The sequence below is a fragment of the Salvelinus sp. IW2-2015 genome, unplaced genomic scaffold (assembly GCF_002910315.2).
Source record: "Salvelinus sp. IW2-2015 unplaced genomic scaffold, ASM291031v2 Un_scaffold2468, whole genome shotgun sequence".
Lineage (NCBI taxonomy): Eukaryota > Metazoa > Chordata > Actinopteri > Salmoniformes > Salmonidae > Salvelinus > Salvelinus sp. IW2-2015.
This window is the reverse complement of record NW_019943786.1, coordinates 13,212-30,167: the sequence shown is the minus strand read 5'-3', so window position 1 is coordinate 30,167 and position 16,956 is coordinate 13,212. Positions and strand designations below refer to the sequence as shown.

The following is a 16,956-nucleotide window of genomic DNA, read 5'->3' as shown; positions in this document are numbered from 1 at the left end:
ATTAAATTATAATCAACACAACACTAATTAATTAGCCATCAAAATACACTAACTGAACGTTGATGCGGTTTAAATTATCATATCTGAGTTTATTAGTCCTGCCGGGGTCACAGCCATCTATTATCCAACTCCCCTTTCTGGGGGCGGGGTCACAGCAGCCATTATCCCAGACTCCCTCCTTCAGGGGGCGGTCACAGCGAGCTTTATCCCAACTCCTCCTTCTGGGCAGGGTGGGTCACAGCCAGCCATTATCCCAACTCCTCCTTCAGGTGGCAGCCGCGTCACACGCCCAGCATTATTCCCAACTCCTCCTTCTGGGGCGCGGGGTTCACACGCCATTATCCCAACTCTCCTTCTGGGGGCGGGGTCTCACAGCCAGCCATTATCCCAACTCCCCTTCTGGGGGCGGCGGTCACAGCCAGCCATTATCCCAACTCCTCCTTCTGGGCGGGGTCCACAGCCAGCCATTATTCCCAACTCCTCCTTCTGGGGGGTGGGGTCACAGCCATCTATTATCCCCACACTCCTCCCCTTCGATGGGCGCGGGGAGAGCTGGCACAGGCAGCCAGCGCATAAATCCCAACTCCCCCTCTCTGGGGGGGCGGCGGGGGTCCACCAGCCAGCTCATTATCCCAAACTCCTCCTTCTCGGGGGCGGGCCGATCGTCGGTCACAGCCAGCCATTTATCCCCAACTCTCCCCGCTGTCCTGGCGGGGGCGCGGGTCACGACGTTCCACAGCCAGCATTATCCCAAAATCTACGCTCGCTTCCTCGGGGCGGGGTCACAGCCAAGCCATTTTATCCCTATACTACCCCCTTCTGAGGCGGCACGGGGCGTCACGCCAGCCGATATATCCCAAACCCCCTTCTGGGGGCGGAAGTCACAGCCCAGCCATTATCCCATACTCCCCCTGTCTGGGGGCCTGGTCGCAACTGGTCACAGCTCCAGTCCATCTTATCCCAACTCTCCCCTTCTGGGGGCGGGGTCACAGCCAGCCTTTATCCCAACCCCCCTTCTGGGGGCGGGGTAACAGCCAGCCATTATCCCAACTCCTCCTTCTGGGGGCGGGGTCACAGCCAGCCATTATCCCAACTCCCCCTTCTGGGGGGGGGGGGCGGGGTCACAGCCAGCCGTTACCAACGGCAACCCTGGAGCAATTAGAGTAATGTTTCTAGGGTAGATGGGCAGACATTTGACCTTGTTGGATCAGGGATTTGAACTAGCAACATCTTAGTTACTGGCCTAGTGCTTTAACTGCTAGGCCACCTGCTGGCCATATCATGACCGGTCAGACCTGGCATTCAGACCTCTGTTAATTATGAATTTCAGAGTGGTTACATTACTCCAGCCCCATCCCTCAGTTTTTTTTTTTACCAAAACAGGGGCGGGGAACATGCTTTGTTATTGTTTCTACTGCCCATTGCCCCTTTAATGAAGGATTTAATAAATTGTGAGTATGATTTTTTTTTTAAATACTAGATAGATATACAGTTGAAGTCAGAAGTTTACATACACCTTAGACAAATACAGTGAAACTCAGTTTTTCACAATTCCTGACATTTAATTCTAGTAAAAATTCCCTGTTTTAGGACAGTTAGGATCACCACTTTATTTTAATAATGTGAAATGTCAGAATAATAGTAGAGAGAATGATTTATTTCAGATTTTATTTCTTTCATCACATTCCCAACGGGTCAGAAGTTTGCATACACTCAATTAGTATTTGGTAGAATTGCCTTTAAATTGTTTAACTTGGGTCAAACGTTTCGGGTAGCCTTCCACAAGCTTCCCACAATAAGTTGGGTGAATTCCTCGTGACAGAGCTGGTGTAACTGAGTCAGGTTTGTAGGCCTCCTCGCTCGCACACGCTTTTTCAGTTATGCCCACAGATTTTCTATAGGATTGAGGTCAGGGCTTTGTAATGGCCACTCCAATACCTTGACTTTGTTGTCCTTAGGCCATTTTGTCAACACTTTGGAAGTATGCTTGGGTTCATTGTCCATTTGGAAGACCCATTTGCGACCAAGCTTTAACTTCCTGACTGATGTCTAGAGATGTTGCTTCAATATATCCACATAATTTTCCTGCCTCATGATGCCATCTATTTTGTGAAGTGCACAAGTCCCTCCTGCAGCAAAGCACCCCCACAACATGATGCTGCCACCCCCGTGCTTCACAGTTGGGATGGTGTTCTTCGGCTTGCAAGCCTCCCCCTTTTTCCTACAAACACATTATGGCCAATCAGTTCTATTTTTGTTTCATCAGACTAGAGGACATTTCTCCAAAAAGTACGATCTTTGTCCCCAATTTAGATGCATTACAAACCGATTATTTTTAGTCTGGCCATTTTTTTTATGGCGGTTTTGGAGCAGTGGCTTCTGCCTTGCTCAGTGGCCTTCCAGGTTAAGTCGATATAGGACTCGTTTTACTGTTGATATAGATACTTTTGTACCTGTTTCCTCCAGCATCTTCACAAGGTCCTTTGCTGTTGTTCTGGGATTGATTTGCACTTTTCACACCAAAGTACGTTCATCTCTAGCAGGGAGAAAACACGAACGCACCGCGCGGAAGTAGGCCCATCCTGAGCGACGGCCCCAATAAGTCTGTATAATAACGGCTTCAGATGACAATAAGACAAGAGGTTATTGACGCCAAAAAGGGTAGGCCCAGCTTGCTGTCAGTTCGCAAGACACCCGATTGAAGGAGTGACTTGCCATGGTTGTGACGGGATACAATTGGGAGAGAGAAGAGCTTTAGAACACTGCCAATATGTTTGTGGTGCATACAGAAACGGGATGGAACTTGGTCAAAGAAAAGGAGGGGCGTGTGAACCAAGGGCATCGTAACTCCTTCGAGGGCCGTGGTTTGTTAAATTGGCTCCCTAAGGTATGAAATGCCCAGAGATTTGTGCATTAAATGGAACGAGTCATAACAATGGTTTTTTTCTCGATTAAAGCCCGGTCGATTGGTGGGGCTCCGATGCCAACTGATTAGTTTGCTTTAGATGTGTTGCCCACACAGATTATCAAGCAAAAGAGACGGCAACTGAAAAGAGTTTGAGGGTAAAGTAGCCGCACTTGGGAAAATAATCCCGACCGCGAAAGGAAAAACAGAGAGAGCCGAGAAGCGCGGCAAAAAATCCACAGGCTTACACCTCCGCCCCAATTTGACTTTCAAATGGTATGGAGGTAGTCAATTAGGAGAGGAACGGCAGAAAACGAGCAGGAAAGAGGCGAAACCCAAGAGCCATTGGATCAGAAGTGTTTCTAGAGCACAGATCAGATATTGCGATTTTCATGGGAACGTTTTTCCAAAGGCTGTTTTAAAAGGCACAGGTCGACTTGAGTATGAAAATATGTTGAAGCGTTTGACTGACCCAACTGGAATATGTGAGAGTATACATGATGGAATGATAAAGTATGACACATGAATCCCCCTGAATACGTGTAAGCAAAACAAAGTCGTTGGGGATGAAAAATGTACTTGGTTGTCAACGATGCCTACCAAAAAAGTAGACGGGAGTGGTCGGCCTAACGAGGCCCTTGCTGGCAAAACTTATTAGTTTTGTCCATAATAAAGACATTTGAGTTGAAGTAGTGACAAAACCACAAAAGTTTTAATGACAAGGGCGACGAAACCTATCGGGATGTAACTTGGCGAGGAGCGCCGGCCGACTTCAACTGTATAAACCAAGAGAACCAGTGATACACTTGTATGAGAGCACAGAAATGTGTCTCGTGTGGGAAAGCTATATTTCATTGCCCCTAGAACATCTCATTAGTCAGCCACACTTGACCACGACGCGGACGCACGCCACGGCAACGCAGACCGCAACGCACGCACGCACGCACGCACGCACGCACCGCACGCACGGCCGGAACGCACGCAGACCACGCACGCACGCACGACGCACGCTGCACGGCACGCACGCGACGCAGCGCAGCCACGCACGGCACACACACACACACACACACACACACACACACACACACACACACAGGTGGTCGTGACAGTCATGGTTGGTTTCTAAGCAACAACGGACCTGATAGTATGTTCAGGATGATGGCAGAGAGAGGACTGGAGATTCATATTACAGACATAATACATTCATTCAAATACATACATCTACATATCTTTCCATCTCAATACATAGATAAACATTGAAGAATAAGTATAGGATTTGGGTTGTCACGTCTACTCCATCTCCTCCCCTCCGTCGTTCAACGTCGCCGGTATACTGTACTAACCACCGGTCCTGGGATCCATCGTTACACGTTGCACGTCATCATGATACTCACCTGGACTCCATTACCTTCCTCCCCTTTTTCTTTCACTGGGTTCCTTCCTCAGTCGGTTCAGGCATTATCGCCAGTGTTATTGTTGTCTTGTTTTTTTAAACATTTCACTGCTTCTCGACTCACAGTGGTGTGATTTGGGTTGGTTTTGATAAGCCAATAGGTTTAAACTTCAATGTGGTGTGATTTGGGTAATAATAGGTTTATATAAACCGGTAAACTACAGCATCTAGGAGGTCTAGAGGCTTAGGTTCTATTGATRTTACAGTGTTACTTCCTACTTCCATACTTCCTTCCTGTTTCTTCTGCTTAGGGGGGAAATGTAATTTATTTATTACAAAGCTAAAGGKTTGAATACCAAATAGTCAAGTTGTCTAATTAATTATGCATTCAACCCAAGAGGGGAAGAGAATATGAGAAATGTCATGATTTAAATTCAGACAGAATATAAAATACTAAAATAGAATAGAACGGTCCTATATTGATAGGGAAGTAGCACCAGTGGCGACCCGTCCTTCAGGGCAGAGCCCCACCTGTTCAGCCAAAACAATTACAATATATACAGCACCAGTCAAAAGATTGGACACACCTACTACATTGTAGAATAATAGTGAAGACATCAAAACTATGAAATAACACATATGGAATCATGTAGTAACCAAAAAAGTGTTAAACAAATCAGAAAATATTTTATATTTGAGATTCTTTAAAGTTGCCACCCTTTGCCTTAATGACAGCTTTGCACACTCTTGACATTCTCTCAACCAGCTCCACCTGGAATGCTTTTCCAATAGTCTTGAAGGAGTTCCCACATACGCTGAGCACTTGTTGGCTGCTTTTCCTTCACTTTGCTGTCCAACTCATCCCAAACCATCTCAATTGGGTTGAGGTCGGGTGATTGTGGATGCCAGGTCATCTGATGCAGCACTCAATCACTCTCCTTCTTGGTCAAATAGCCCTTACACAGCCTGGAGGTGTGTTGGGTCATTGTCCTGTTGAAAAACAAATGATAGTCCCACTAAGCGCAGAATGCTGTGGTAGCCATGCTGGTTAAGTGTGCCTTGAATTCGAAATAAATCACAGACAGTGTCACCAGCAAAGCACCACCACACCATCACACCTCCTCCTCCATGCTTCACGGTGGGAACCACACTTGTGGAGATCACCTGTTCACCTACTCTGCGTCTCACAAAGACACAGAGGTTGGAATCAAAAATCTTGAATTTGGACTAATCAGACCAAAGGACAGATTTCCACCAGTCTAATGTCCATTGCTCGTGTTTCTTGGCCCAAGCAAGTCTCTTCTTCTTATTGGTGTCCTTTAGCATAGTTTTCTTTGCAGCAATTCGACCATGAAGGCCTGATTCACGCAGCTGAACAGTTGATGTTGAGATGTGTCTGTTGAGATGTTTACTTGAACTCTGTAAAGCATTTATTTGGGCTGCAATCTGAGTTGCAGTTAACTCTAATGAACTTATCCTCTGCAGCAGAAGTAACTCTGGGTCTTCCTTTCCTGTGGCGGTCCTCATGAGAGCCAGTTTCATCATAGCGCTTGATGGTTTTTGCGACTGCACTTGAAGATACCTTCAAAGTTATTGACATTTTACGGATTGACTGACCTTCATGTCTTAAAGTAATGATGGACTGTGGTTTCTCTTTGCTTATTTGAGCTGTTCTTGCCATAATATGGACTTGGCATTTTACCAAATAGGACTTCTGTCTTCTGTATACCACCCCTACCTTGTCACAACACAACTGATTGGCTCAAAGGCATTAAGAAGGTAAGAAATTCCACAAATTAACTTTTAACAATGCACACCTGTTAATTGAAATCCATTCCAGGTGACTACCTCATGAAGCTGGTTGAGAGAATGCTAAGAGTGTGCAAAGCTGTCATCAAGGCAAAGGGTGGCTATTTGAAGAATCTAAAATCTATTTTGATTTGTTTAACACTTTTTTTTTGGTAACTACTGTAACGGTTCTCCTCTTCCTCTTCATCCGAAGAGGAGGAGCATGGATTGAACCAAGACGCAGCGTTTTGATAAGACATAATATTTATTTAAACAAAACAGACGAAGACGAAAAACGAACTATACTTGATTTAACTAACAAAATAACAAACGGAGTGTAGACAGACCTGAACGTAAGAACTTACATGAAACACGAAGAACGCGCGAACAGGGAAATGACTACATAAAAACCGAACAAACAAAATGAACAAACAAACCGAAACAGTCCCGTATGGTGCAACATAGACAGACACTAACACAGGAGACAACCACCCACAAACAAACAATGTGACACCACCTACCTTAATATGATTCTCAATCAGAGGAGATGAAAACCACCTGCCTCTAATTGAGAACCATATTAGGTACCCATTAACCAACATAGAAACAGAAAACATAGACTGCCCACCCAAACTCACGTCCTGACCAACTAACACATACAAAACTAACAGAAAACAGGTCAGGAACGTGACAACTACATGATTCCATATGTGTTATTTCATGTAGAAAATAGTAAAAATAAAGAAAAACCCTTGAATGAGTAGTTGTGTCCAAAGTTTTGACTGGTACTGTTTATATTATTATTATTTATTTATTTATTATTATTATTATTTTGTTGCCTGATTTGTATGTTATTTTGGCATTAGTGTGTGTCACATATCAGTTTGAAACAATGGAAAACATTGATAATCATGGAGTTAATAAAGCTGCATACAAACTTGGTCTTTTTTTTGTTTTCTTGATTTAAGGCAGCTCCAAAATGCAGGTGTTTCAGCCTAGCTCAGTGCTCTCTGTGGTGGTGGGGCAGCCAGAGGAAAAATACAGAGCATAGGGGTTGGTAATGTTCTGTAGTTGCACCGTGATTGGCTCAGTGTTCTGTCACTCATGGGGACACCACGTCACTGCAAAATCTACGGGTAGAGCTGGAACATTCAAGCCTCTTGGATGCTGCCATAGAGTTACATTAAAAGTGCCCATCCAAGAAGGCTCAAAGTCATTGGCCAAAGATAAAATGATATCAAATCACATTATATCTACCGTAGCTTTTATTGGACTGTACATGTCAATGTCATACTTTCAAAATCTTAGCTAGCGAGCAGTCATCATCATGAATCAAATTGACAATCTACTGGCAAATCCTTTTCAATCCTTGAAAATAAATTATAGATGAAACATATCGGTGCTCATCGGCCATTGGACATAAACATTACACAAGTTGGAAATCGCAAATTCAACAATGAGTGGTTTTGAAGGAATCAGTGGATAACTGCAAGCATTGCAAAGCAATCACTAGCCTCCTATTCAGTGGAGTGGGTGTGTGGTCCATGTCTGGGTTTAAGGGTCTCTTTTCCAAGCTTAAAAGGATAAACATTCACACGCCATGGGCCAGAAAAGGTTAAATACATTGGCCATGCTGTCAATCCAGCATGACTTCCGCCGTGTTCAAAACAACTGGAAACTCTGAACTGGGAAATCTCAGACTTCAGTGTGTTTAATACAACTGGGAACTCAGCAAAAAACGAGCTCCGACGGGGAAAACACGTTTTGAACGGTCATCCAACTCGGAATTCCAAGTCGCGAACTCAGGCATTTCTTGTGCTCTGACCTGAAGATCACTGACGTCATGATTCAATCGTATTTTTTTTCACAGTTCCCAGTTGTCTTGGAAGCACCATAAATGCAGAGAATGCCAGACTTTGATGACAAAGTTTGATGACAAAATTTGCCCACAAGGATCGCTGTGAGCACAGCACAACAAGGCGAGTCCAAAAATGTTTTGTATGCTGCTGCATAAATGATGTAATATGCCAGGGAGATGTGTATACTGTAGCTAAGAAAGTAATACTAAGTGTATGTTGTGTGGTAAGCTGTTAGGAGCCCATGTGCCTCACCCTAATAATTTGGTCCCTTTCCCCCTCATAACGTAGCCTATTGTTCTGACTTGGTGGTGCACATGTGGACTATAGCCTGTTTAAGAGAAATGGTATAATTTAATATTGTAAGAGCTTTCATTGTCTGCTTATATGCCCCCTTTATTTATCACACGGTTCTGACTTGGTGTACAGTGAGAATACTGTAAGAACGGCCCATGTTCTGAATTCTGTCGCTGCCATTTAAAAAGTGCTGAACAAATAGTTATATTGACAACGTCCTTCTCTTAATAGAAATGACGGATTTACCTTTTATCCGCTTAACTTTCCCTTATGCCACAGTTTGTACATCTCAACTGTCAGTAGAAATCACAAGTCACCCATATCAGCTATGTGTTTTTTTTAAAGGTAGTAAATGAACGGTTTCGCTGCCAGACAAGGCTCCGCTGATAACCAGGGGTAGCGGTGGTAAGGATTCCCTCCATAGTGCTGAAAAGAAAGCTCTGCTGTTCGGACAGCTTTATGTAGACCATCACAATTTGTGGGCACCGTTTGACACCGTTATAGTGCAATTAATGTATTGTTTAGTGTTGTGTAGCGGCTTTGCTGTCATACATTTACAACATTTTGGGGAGCTTGCCCCAACAAGATTTACATGCTAAAATCGCCACTGTGTAGCACCAAGACCCCTTGAAAATGATCAATACACGTCTTGTTTAGGCTATACTAAACCCTCCTATTAGGAAACCCCGATGGTTAAATAGATTATAGAAAATGTGTATGATAACTGGAGACGCGCGACCTAGTTAGCTCGGATGGTCTCTGCCCCGTGATGTTTTCGTGTATCCATCCTTGAAGGCGTGGTGGCACCCCGCCGCTCTCTCTCTCTCGCTCTCGTCTCCCTCCCGACTCTAGGATCTCCCATCTCCATCTCTGTCTCCGCCCCCAATGAATGCATCGTTTCATTCATTCACCTACTGTATGCAAAGGCTAGCGAGTCGCGTTCACTGACAAATCAACGACGCACCAAGAAGGACACGCATTGCAAGTGTATCATAATCGCATTGACGAAAAACAAAAAAAACGATTCAAAATAATCGTGGATTTCTGCTAAATATCTGCAAGAAAACGCGATCTTTCTATAGACGTTCTGTGCCTCCCTATAGGCTGATAACGTTATGGATTCCTTGCCAAGGTCGACAGTAACTTCAGGTAGTGGAATTTGAGCGGAGAGAAAGGTGCGTATGTATGAGGCGTGGGCTAGTTTATTACCAGTTGATTGTGTGTAAAGCTGTCGTTTCCGATATAAACGTTAATTTAGATGAATATATGTTTTATATAACTCACAGTATGTTTCAGGGATGTTTATATATAACCTATAGCCTATAGATGAGGTGAATATAAGGTCTGGTGTCAATGATGGTCCTGATAAGCTTTAGATTTGCAGGAAGATAACCCAGGAGAGGAGGGTTGAGAACAGGAGATGAGGGGAGAGGAGAGGAGATGAGGGGAGGGGAGGGGACAGGAGAGGAGAAGAGGGAAAGGAGAGGAGGGGAGAGGACAGGAGAGGAGATGGGGGAATGGAGAGGAGGGAGGCGGAGAGAGAGAGGGGCGAGAGGAGAAGATGGGGGGAAATTTAGTTTAGTCACATCTGTATTTCAGAGTATCATCAGTGACAGCAAATGTACAATCCTGTCACTGCTCTGTTTTTATCCAAGCAAATATTCAAAATGTGTGTTGAGAGAAATCATATCTATTTTCCTATTTCTAACTTTGAAATAATAACACGTTTATTGTACTGCAATTCAAGTAGGCCTATTGACAATAATATACATTTGGTAATTCTCCACCAGGTTATCAATGTGAAGATCAACCATTGACTCCAACCAATCAATTCACTTCTAACTGTACCCGAGGGGGTTCCAGAAGACAACGCCATTGCCATGGAAACGCCCCCGGGTTCCAAGAGGAGGACGGTGGTCGCACAGATGGAGTCGCCCCGCGCAGGGGGTGTGGCTATGCTTGATGTCCTCGGCAACACAGAACCCAACGCTAACCGGGGGGTGGAGCCTAAACTCAATCTCCAACTGTCGCCAGGTGAGGCCACCCCCCATGTCGCCGCGGATACCAGGAAGTTGAATGGAGGACGTGGAAGTGGCACCTCCCCTTCCTGTCTGAGGGCTGATTGCACGGGAAAGGAGGGATCATGGCAGAGTAAAGGAGGGAGTATAGATGTGAGCGGAGGAGGGAGAGGAGGAGGGGTATTAAAACCACTTACAACGCCTGAGAGAGAGGAAGCTAAGAAAAGCAGGATCCCTATGGCTCTCTCCTTGAAGACGGACACACACACCCCCACACACTCCTCACACACCACACACACTACCACTACTAGCAGCGACCGAAGGCTGAGGTCTCCCAACATCAAACACACCACGAGCCCTAAAACACACACACACAGAACAGAACACACCTGGGATGCCAGCTCCAAAGTAGAACACTCCAGAACCCATCACTTGTCTGCAGTGAGCTCCAAACCCTCGGCTTCCAGAACCGTGCAGGGTTCTAAGGATCCTCAGAAGGGTTCTAGTTCTAAAGGTYCTGCTCCACCACCCGCCCCTCTGGCCACCTCAAGCCCCAAATGTAGAACCACCGTTGACGTGATGCTCACATCGACCACCTCTGACATCATCACAGGGGGACGAGCTTCGGACTCTGACCTGTCGATGGGATCACTAGGGGTCAAGGGTAACACACCCCATAATTCTCCATTCCTGACCCCTGACCCCTTTGCCACGGCAACGGACAACACAGAGATGACTCTAGAAAACGCAGCTCGCCGACTGGAATCCAAAATGGCCGCCAAAGTCTCAGAGGGGTCGTCGACAGGGACGATGACATCACAGAGCGGCACCCGTCTGTTAGGAGGGGGAATGGCTGCAGGACCTATGCTATCCCAGAAGGCCATGCAGCAGAGTGACACGGCGGCGACGCGCGAGGCCCTGGAGAGGGACGTCAACCCCCCAGAGTATCGCCGGGGTGACGGGCGTAGCCATGACGATTACGCGGGCCGGTTGCCGCGGGAGACCAAGCCACCTGGAGCCCCGCTGGGAGACCCGAGTCACGTGGGAGACGGAAATGTCATCGCCACCACCGGCGGCAACAACGATGAAGCGTCGTCAAGGGCAACAGAGAAGGGGAAGAAAGAAATGGTAAGAAAGGAGGAGAAGGATAAACACCAGCATCCAGGGACCGGGAGCTCCAGAGTGCGTAAAGAGGCTGGCACCATGACTAACCCCAGCGAGGTGAGGCGTTCCTGGGGTGAGGCCCGGAGGGAGGTGGGGGTTCAGGCTGTAGTGGAGGTGTGTGACCGCTCCGCCACTACCAGCCCCCGCCTGCTCACCCTGTCCCTACGCACTCACCGTGGCAACACAGGGAAACAGGAAGGGGTTGTTAGTTACGGACAGAGAGACACAGACTCGCGGTCCAATGGGCTGACAGCTGGGGGTCAGAGGGGGAGTGTCCTTGTCTGTGACCTCTGCATGGACCAGCAGGTCAGAGGTCAGGGGTTAAATGGAGAACTGGGGCCTTTGATTGGTTTACAGAGCTGTCAGTCAAGGTTGGTCACACCGCAGAACCAGGAGACGGGACTGAATGCAGTAGCCCCGCCCCTGTGCTGCATTCCTATTGGCCTAGCCCCATTCCAACACGTCTGTCAGATAGACATCGAGCTCTGCAGCCAATCAGAGCACCCGAACAGTAACGATACGCTGCCGACCACCAATGAGGAGCTGCCGACCAGTGTCACGAACGACAAGCAGCAGAAACCATCCGAGACCCACAGCAAAGCTAAAACCAGACAGACAGGCAATTCAGGTACCAAGACTAGCCATAAACACAGAACCCACTCCTCTCCTTCCCACTCCTCCTCTCACCGGACCCACAGACACAAACCAGGCACGGGCAGAGACAAACAGAAACCGGGGTTGGAATGGAAACAGACTGGATCGGACCTGTTCCAGGCAGAGCCAGACCCAGGGAAGAGTATCACCAAACTGACTGCGGAGAATCAAGAACGAGCTGGTGACCACGAACAGGAGAGGAAGGACTTTGGGCCGGTGCAGAACGTGGTTTGGGACGAACAGGGGATGACCTGGGAGGTGTACGGCGCATCGGTGGATCTAGAGAGTCTGGGGTTCGCCATCCAGTCACACCTGCAGTGCAAGATCCGAGAGCACGAGAAACGCATCGGGACACTACGGAAGTCTGTCTCCCTAGACGTTCCCTCTCCGGGAGCGAAGAAGTGGAAGGAGAAGAAGAAGAGGGACGTTTTCCGGTCAATATGCCGACCGGGATGCTGCAGGAAACCTCCCGCGTCGCCCGCAGGGAAGTGATACAACCTCGGAATGTTTGGAATGTTTACACACGAAACATTCTAGAACGTTCTAAATCTAGATTGTAGATCCATTCTATAACATCACCCGCCAGGAAGTGAGAGAATTTTGGTGAATGTTCGTGGACATTCCAGAATGTTCACGGATGGATATTCTGGAACAACATTATAGTCACAGGAGGTTGGTGGCACTCTAATTGGGGAGGACGGGCTCGTGGTAATGACTGGAGTGGAGTTAGTGGAATGGTATCAAACACATAAAACAAATGGTTTCCATAGTTTCCACGTGTTTGATGCCATTCCATTTGCTCTGTTCCAGACGTTATAATGAGGCTCCTTCCCCTCGGCAGCCTCCACTGGTTCTAATCTAGAACATTCTGTAACAGCAAACCCGTTCCTGTATTTGATTACGGGGATACATTTTCTGCAGTTGTTCTAGGAGGAGAAGAGATATTCAATCCGTCAACTGTTGGTAGCAAAGGACAAAACGAAAACTATGGACACTTTCACGCATTATTATCACACCACGTATCTGCTGTTAGCCAAAGACAGTAGCCACACCAACAGCAAGGTTATGTCCCAGATGGCACCCTGTTACACCCTATTTATAGTGCACTACTTTTGACCAGAGCCCATACAGGGAATAGGGGGGCCATTTTGGGACACGGACCATGATCTATACTGTATCACTGAATGAAGAAGATGAGGTTGAAGCTAAAACAGAAAAAAGGCAATACGATACGATATGATTCTTAAGTGTGGATGAATGTAGCTACAATACACTGTTTATCCACATCAGCTGTTTTCACTGAGGAGAGACTCAATATACATTAATATCAGCTGTTTTCACTGAGAGACTCAATATACATTAATATCAGCTGTTTTCACTGAGAGACTCAATATACATTAATATCAGCTGTTTTCACTGAGGAGAGACTCAATATACATTAATATCAGCTGTTTTCACTGTGGAGAGACTCAATATACATTAATATCAGCTTGTTTTCACTGTGGAGAGACTCAATATACATTAATATCAGCTGTTTTCAACTGAGGAAGAGACTCAATATACATTAATATCAGCTGTTTTCACTGTGGAGAGACTCAATATACATTAAATATCAGCTGTTTTCACTGAGGAGAGACTCAATAATACATTAATATCAGCTGTTTTCACTGTGGAGAGACTCAATATACATTAACATCAGCTGTTTTCACTGTGGAGAGACTCAATATACATTAATATCAGCTGTTTTCACTGTGGAGAGACTCAATATACATTAATATCAGCTGTTTTCACTGTGGAGAGACTCAATATACATTAATATCAGCTGTTTTCACTGTGGAGGATCAATATACATTAATATCAGCTGTTTTCACTGTGGAGAGACTCAATATACATTAATATCAGCTGTTTTCACTGTGGAGAGACTCAATATACATTAATATCAGCTGTTTTCACTGTGGAGAGACTCAATATACATTAATATCAGCTGTTTTCACTGAGGAGAGACTCAATATACATTCATATCAGCTGTTTTCACTGTGGAGAGACTCAATATACATTAATATCAGCTGTTTTCACTGAGGAGAGACTCAATATACATAAATATCAGCTGTTATCACTGTGGAGAGAACTCAATAGGTAATTAATATCAGCTGTTTTCACTGAGGAGACCATAGGTGGTATTTTAAATAATAGTTTTAGACTGACACAAACAGAAGTACATGAATAATACATTTTAAGATGACACAATGGAATACACTGTGTTAGTACTGTTAAGGAATGGAGCGATAACACTGTAACAAGAACACTGTACCAAGAACACTGTAGTATAGGGCTTCACGAGTGCTTGAAGCGTCACTACAGACCCGGGTTCGATTCCAGGCTGTGTCACAACCAGCCGTGACCCGGGAGTCCCATAGGGCGGCGCACAATTGGCCCAGTGTCGTCCGGGTTAGAGGAGGGTTTGGCCGCTGGGGGCTTTACTTGGCTCATCGTGCTCTAGCGACTTCTTGTGGCGGGTTGGGCGCCTGCAAGCTGACTTCGGTTGTCAGTTGAACGGTGTTTCCTCCGACACATTGGTGCGTCTGGCTTCCGGGTTAAGCGGGGAGGGTGTTAAGAAGTGTGGGTCACGTTTCGGAGGATGTATGTCTCGACCTTCGCCTCTCCCGAGCCCGTTGGGGAGTTGCAGCGATGAGACAAGATTGCAATTGGATATCACGTAATTGGGGGAGGAAAGGGGGGAAAATACAACAACAACAACAAAGAACAATGTAGCAAGAAATAACTTTATTTATCTTATATTTGATCACATTCCAGGACGTAGATATAACTTTATTAATATTTTACAGTATATGATCACATTCCAAGACTTCAAAGTAACTTTATTAATATTTTACAGTATATGATCACATTCCAAGACTTCAAAATAACTTTATTAATATTTTACAGTATATGATCACATTCCAGGACTTCAAAATAACTTTATTAACATGTTACAGTATGTGATCTCATTCCAGGACTTCAAAATAACTTTATTAACCTCATACAGTATATTGCAGCACTCCGTTTTAGCTAACTCATAGTAGCTCTACTCTGTATTTTACAGTTGGGTTGCAAAATTCCATTAACTTTCCCAAGATGTCCCCAGATGTTCTAGAAATCCTGCTTGGAAGACCCCATGAATTTAAATGGAATAAACATGAAATCTCGAGTCAGGATTTCTGGAAAATATGGGCTGTGGGAAAGCGAGTGTAATTTTAATGGCCTATTTCCAGCTAGCTGTAATACAACAGGACAGATTGCCTCAGCATTTCAGAAGCTTTCACCTCTCTGCTTTTACTGTTGGTTAATATTTCATCCACTTCCTCTGTTAGAATCCCCATGCCGACACACACGCACGCACGCACGCACGCACACACACACACACTACACACACACACACTACACACACACACACACAGTATACAGTATATACACGCCACAGAGTTTTTATTCTGCACTAAGAGGCCTTGCGTGTGGAGGTTAGGAAGTTGTACAGAGTGTCGTGACGGGATCAGTGAGATGAAAACGTCTCTTGTCTCTCCCACAGGACACAGAGTCTAATACTGGGTCATACTTTAGACCCTTCGTGTAATTGCAACAGAGTTAGCTCTGAGACGATTTGATTGGTTTTAGCAATATGGGCAAACTTCCACCTAGCCTATCAGAGGGCAAGGTGGGAGCTATTACCATATTGCGTACACCTGTCAAATCCACTCAGATCTCCATAAGTGAATGGGACGTAGGGTTTAGGGGGTCCATTTGGTGATTGGGCCCTGTGTATTAACACTGCCATACTGATAGAGGGGGGGAGACTCACCTCCTGTTTCTTTTAGGAGTTTTAGAGCTATTTATTGTTCTATTTATGTACTCTCTCCACTACGGTCACATGATTTGAATTTATCTGAAAAACTAAAGTCTTTCAAAAATGGAAGAAAACCGTGTTTGTTCATTGTTTCATTTCAAGTGGAATACGTGCCCTACTTCAATTTCGAAAGGTATATAGAAATTCTCTCTCTCTCTCTCTCTCTCTCTCTCTCTCTCTCTCTCTCTCTTGATTCCTCATAGACTAATTCCTCAGTCAAAGTACTGATTCCTTAAAGGAAATGACTCATTCGGCTATTAGTGTCTTTCTTCATAGAACTACGTCAACTCCTACATCAATGATGGTAATGTCCTGCCTTCAGAATAAGATAGCATACTCCCATGCATGGCGCATATAGGTTGGATTCTCTATAGAATGACTCGTTGGCCTATAATCGTGATTCCTGTATAGAATGGCTCATATCTGGCCTTATTAGTGATTCCTGTTATAGAATGACTCTGCTGGCTGTATGTGAGTTCCTTATAAAATGACTCATCTGGCAATAGGTGGTGGGGTTAAGGGAGACACTCATCAACTCTCTTTCTCCAGACTTGGTGTGTTGTTCTCCCTTTAAATAAAATGATGTGAACATTGCAGCCGTTAGCTGGGTGAATAAGTGTGAATAATGTCAAGACAGGCCCTCCGTGATTCAAACAGGCCTCTGTGATTTCCAACAGGCCCAGTAGATTCCAACAAGGCTTTGTGATTCAAACCAGCTTTGTGAATTTCAAACAGGCGCTCTGTGATTAAACAGCCTCCGTGATTCAAAAACAATGGCTTTTGTGATTCAAACAGGCCCTCTGTGATTCAAACAGGCCTCTGTGATTCCAAACAGCGCCTCTGTTGATTCAAACAAGGCTCTGTGAATTCAAACGGCCTCTGTGGATTTCCAAAAAAACAGGCCTCTGTGAATTCAACACAGGTCTCTGGGTGATTCAAACACGGACTCTGGGATTAAAACAGGGCTCTGTCAATCAGAA

At 45.4% G+C, this 16,956-nt stretch overlaps 1 protein-coding gene across 1 annotated transcript; it reads left to right on the top strand.

Annotated features, from left to right (window-relative positions):
* The first annotated feature begins 10,040 nt into the window (after window positions 1-10,040).
* LOC139025285 (uncharacterized) lies at window positions 10,041-13,529 on the top strand. Its single transcript, XM_070440362.1, has one exon. It carries the CDS (start codon window positions 10,120-10,122, stop codon window positions 12,565-12,567), a length of 2,448 nt encoding a protein of 815 aa, XP_070296463.1. The 5' UTR covers window positions 10,041-10,119; the 3' UTR covers window positions 12,568-13,529.
* The last annotated feature ends 3,427 nt before the right edge of the window (window positions 13,530-16,956 follow it).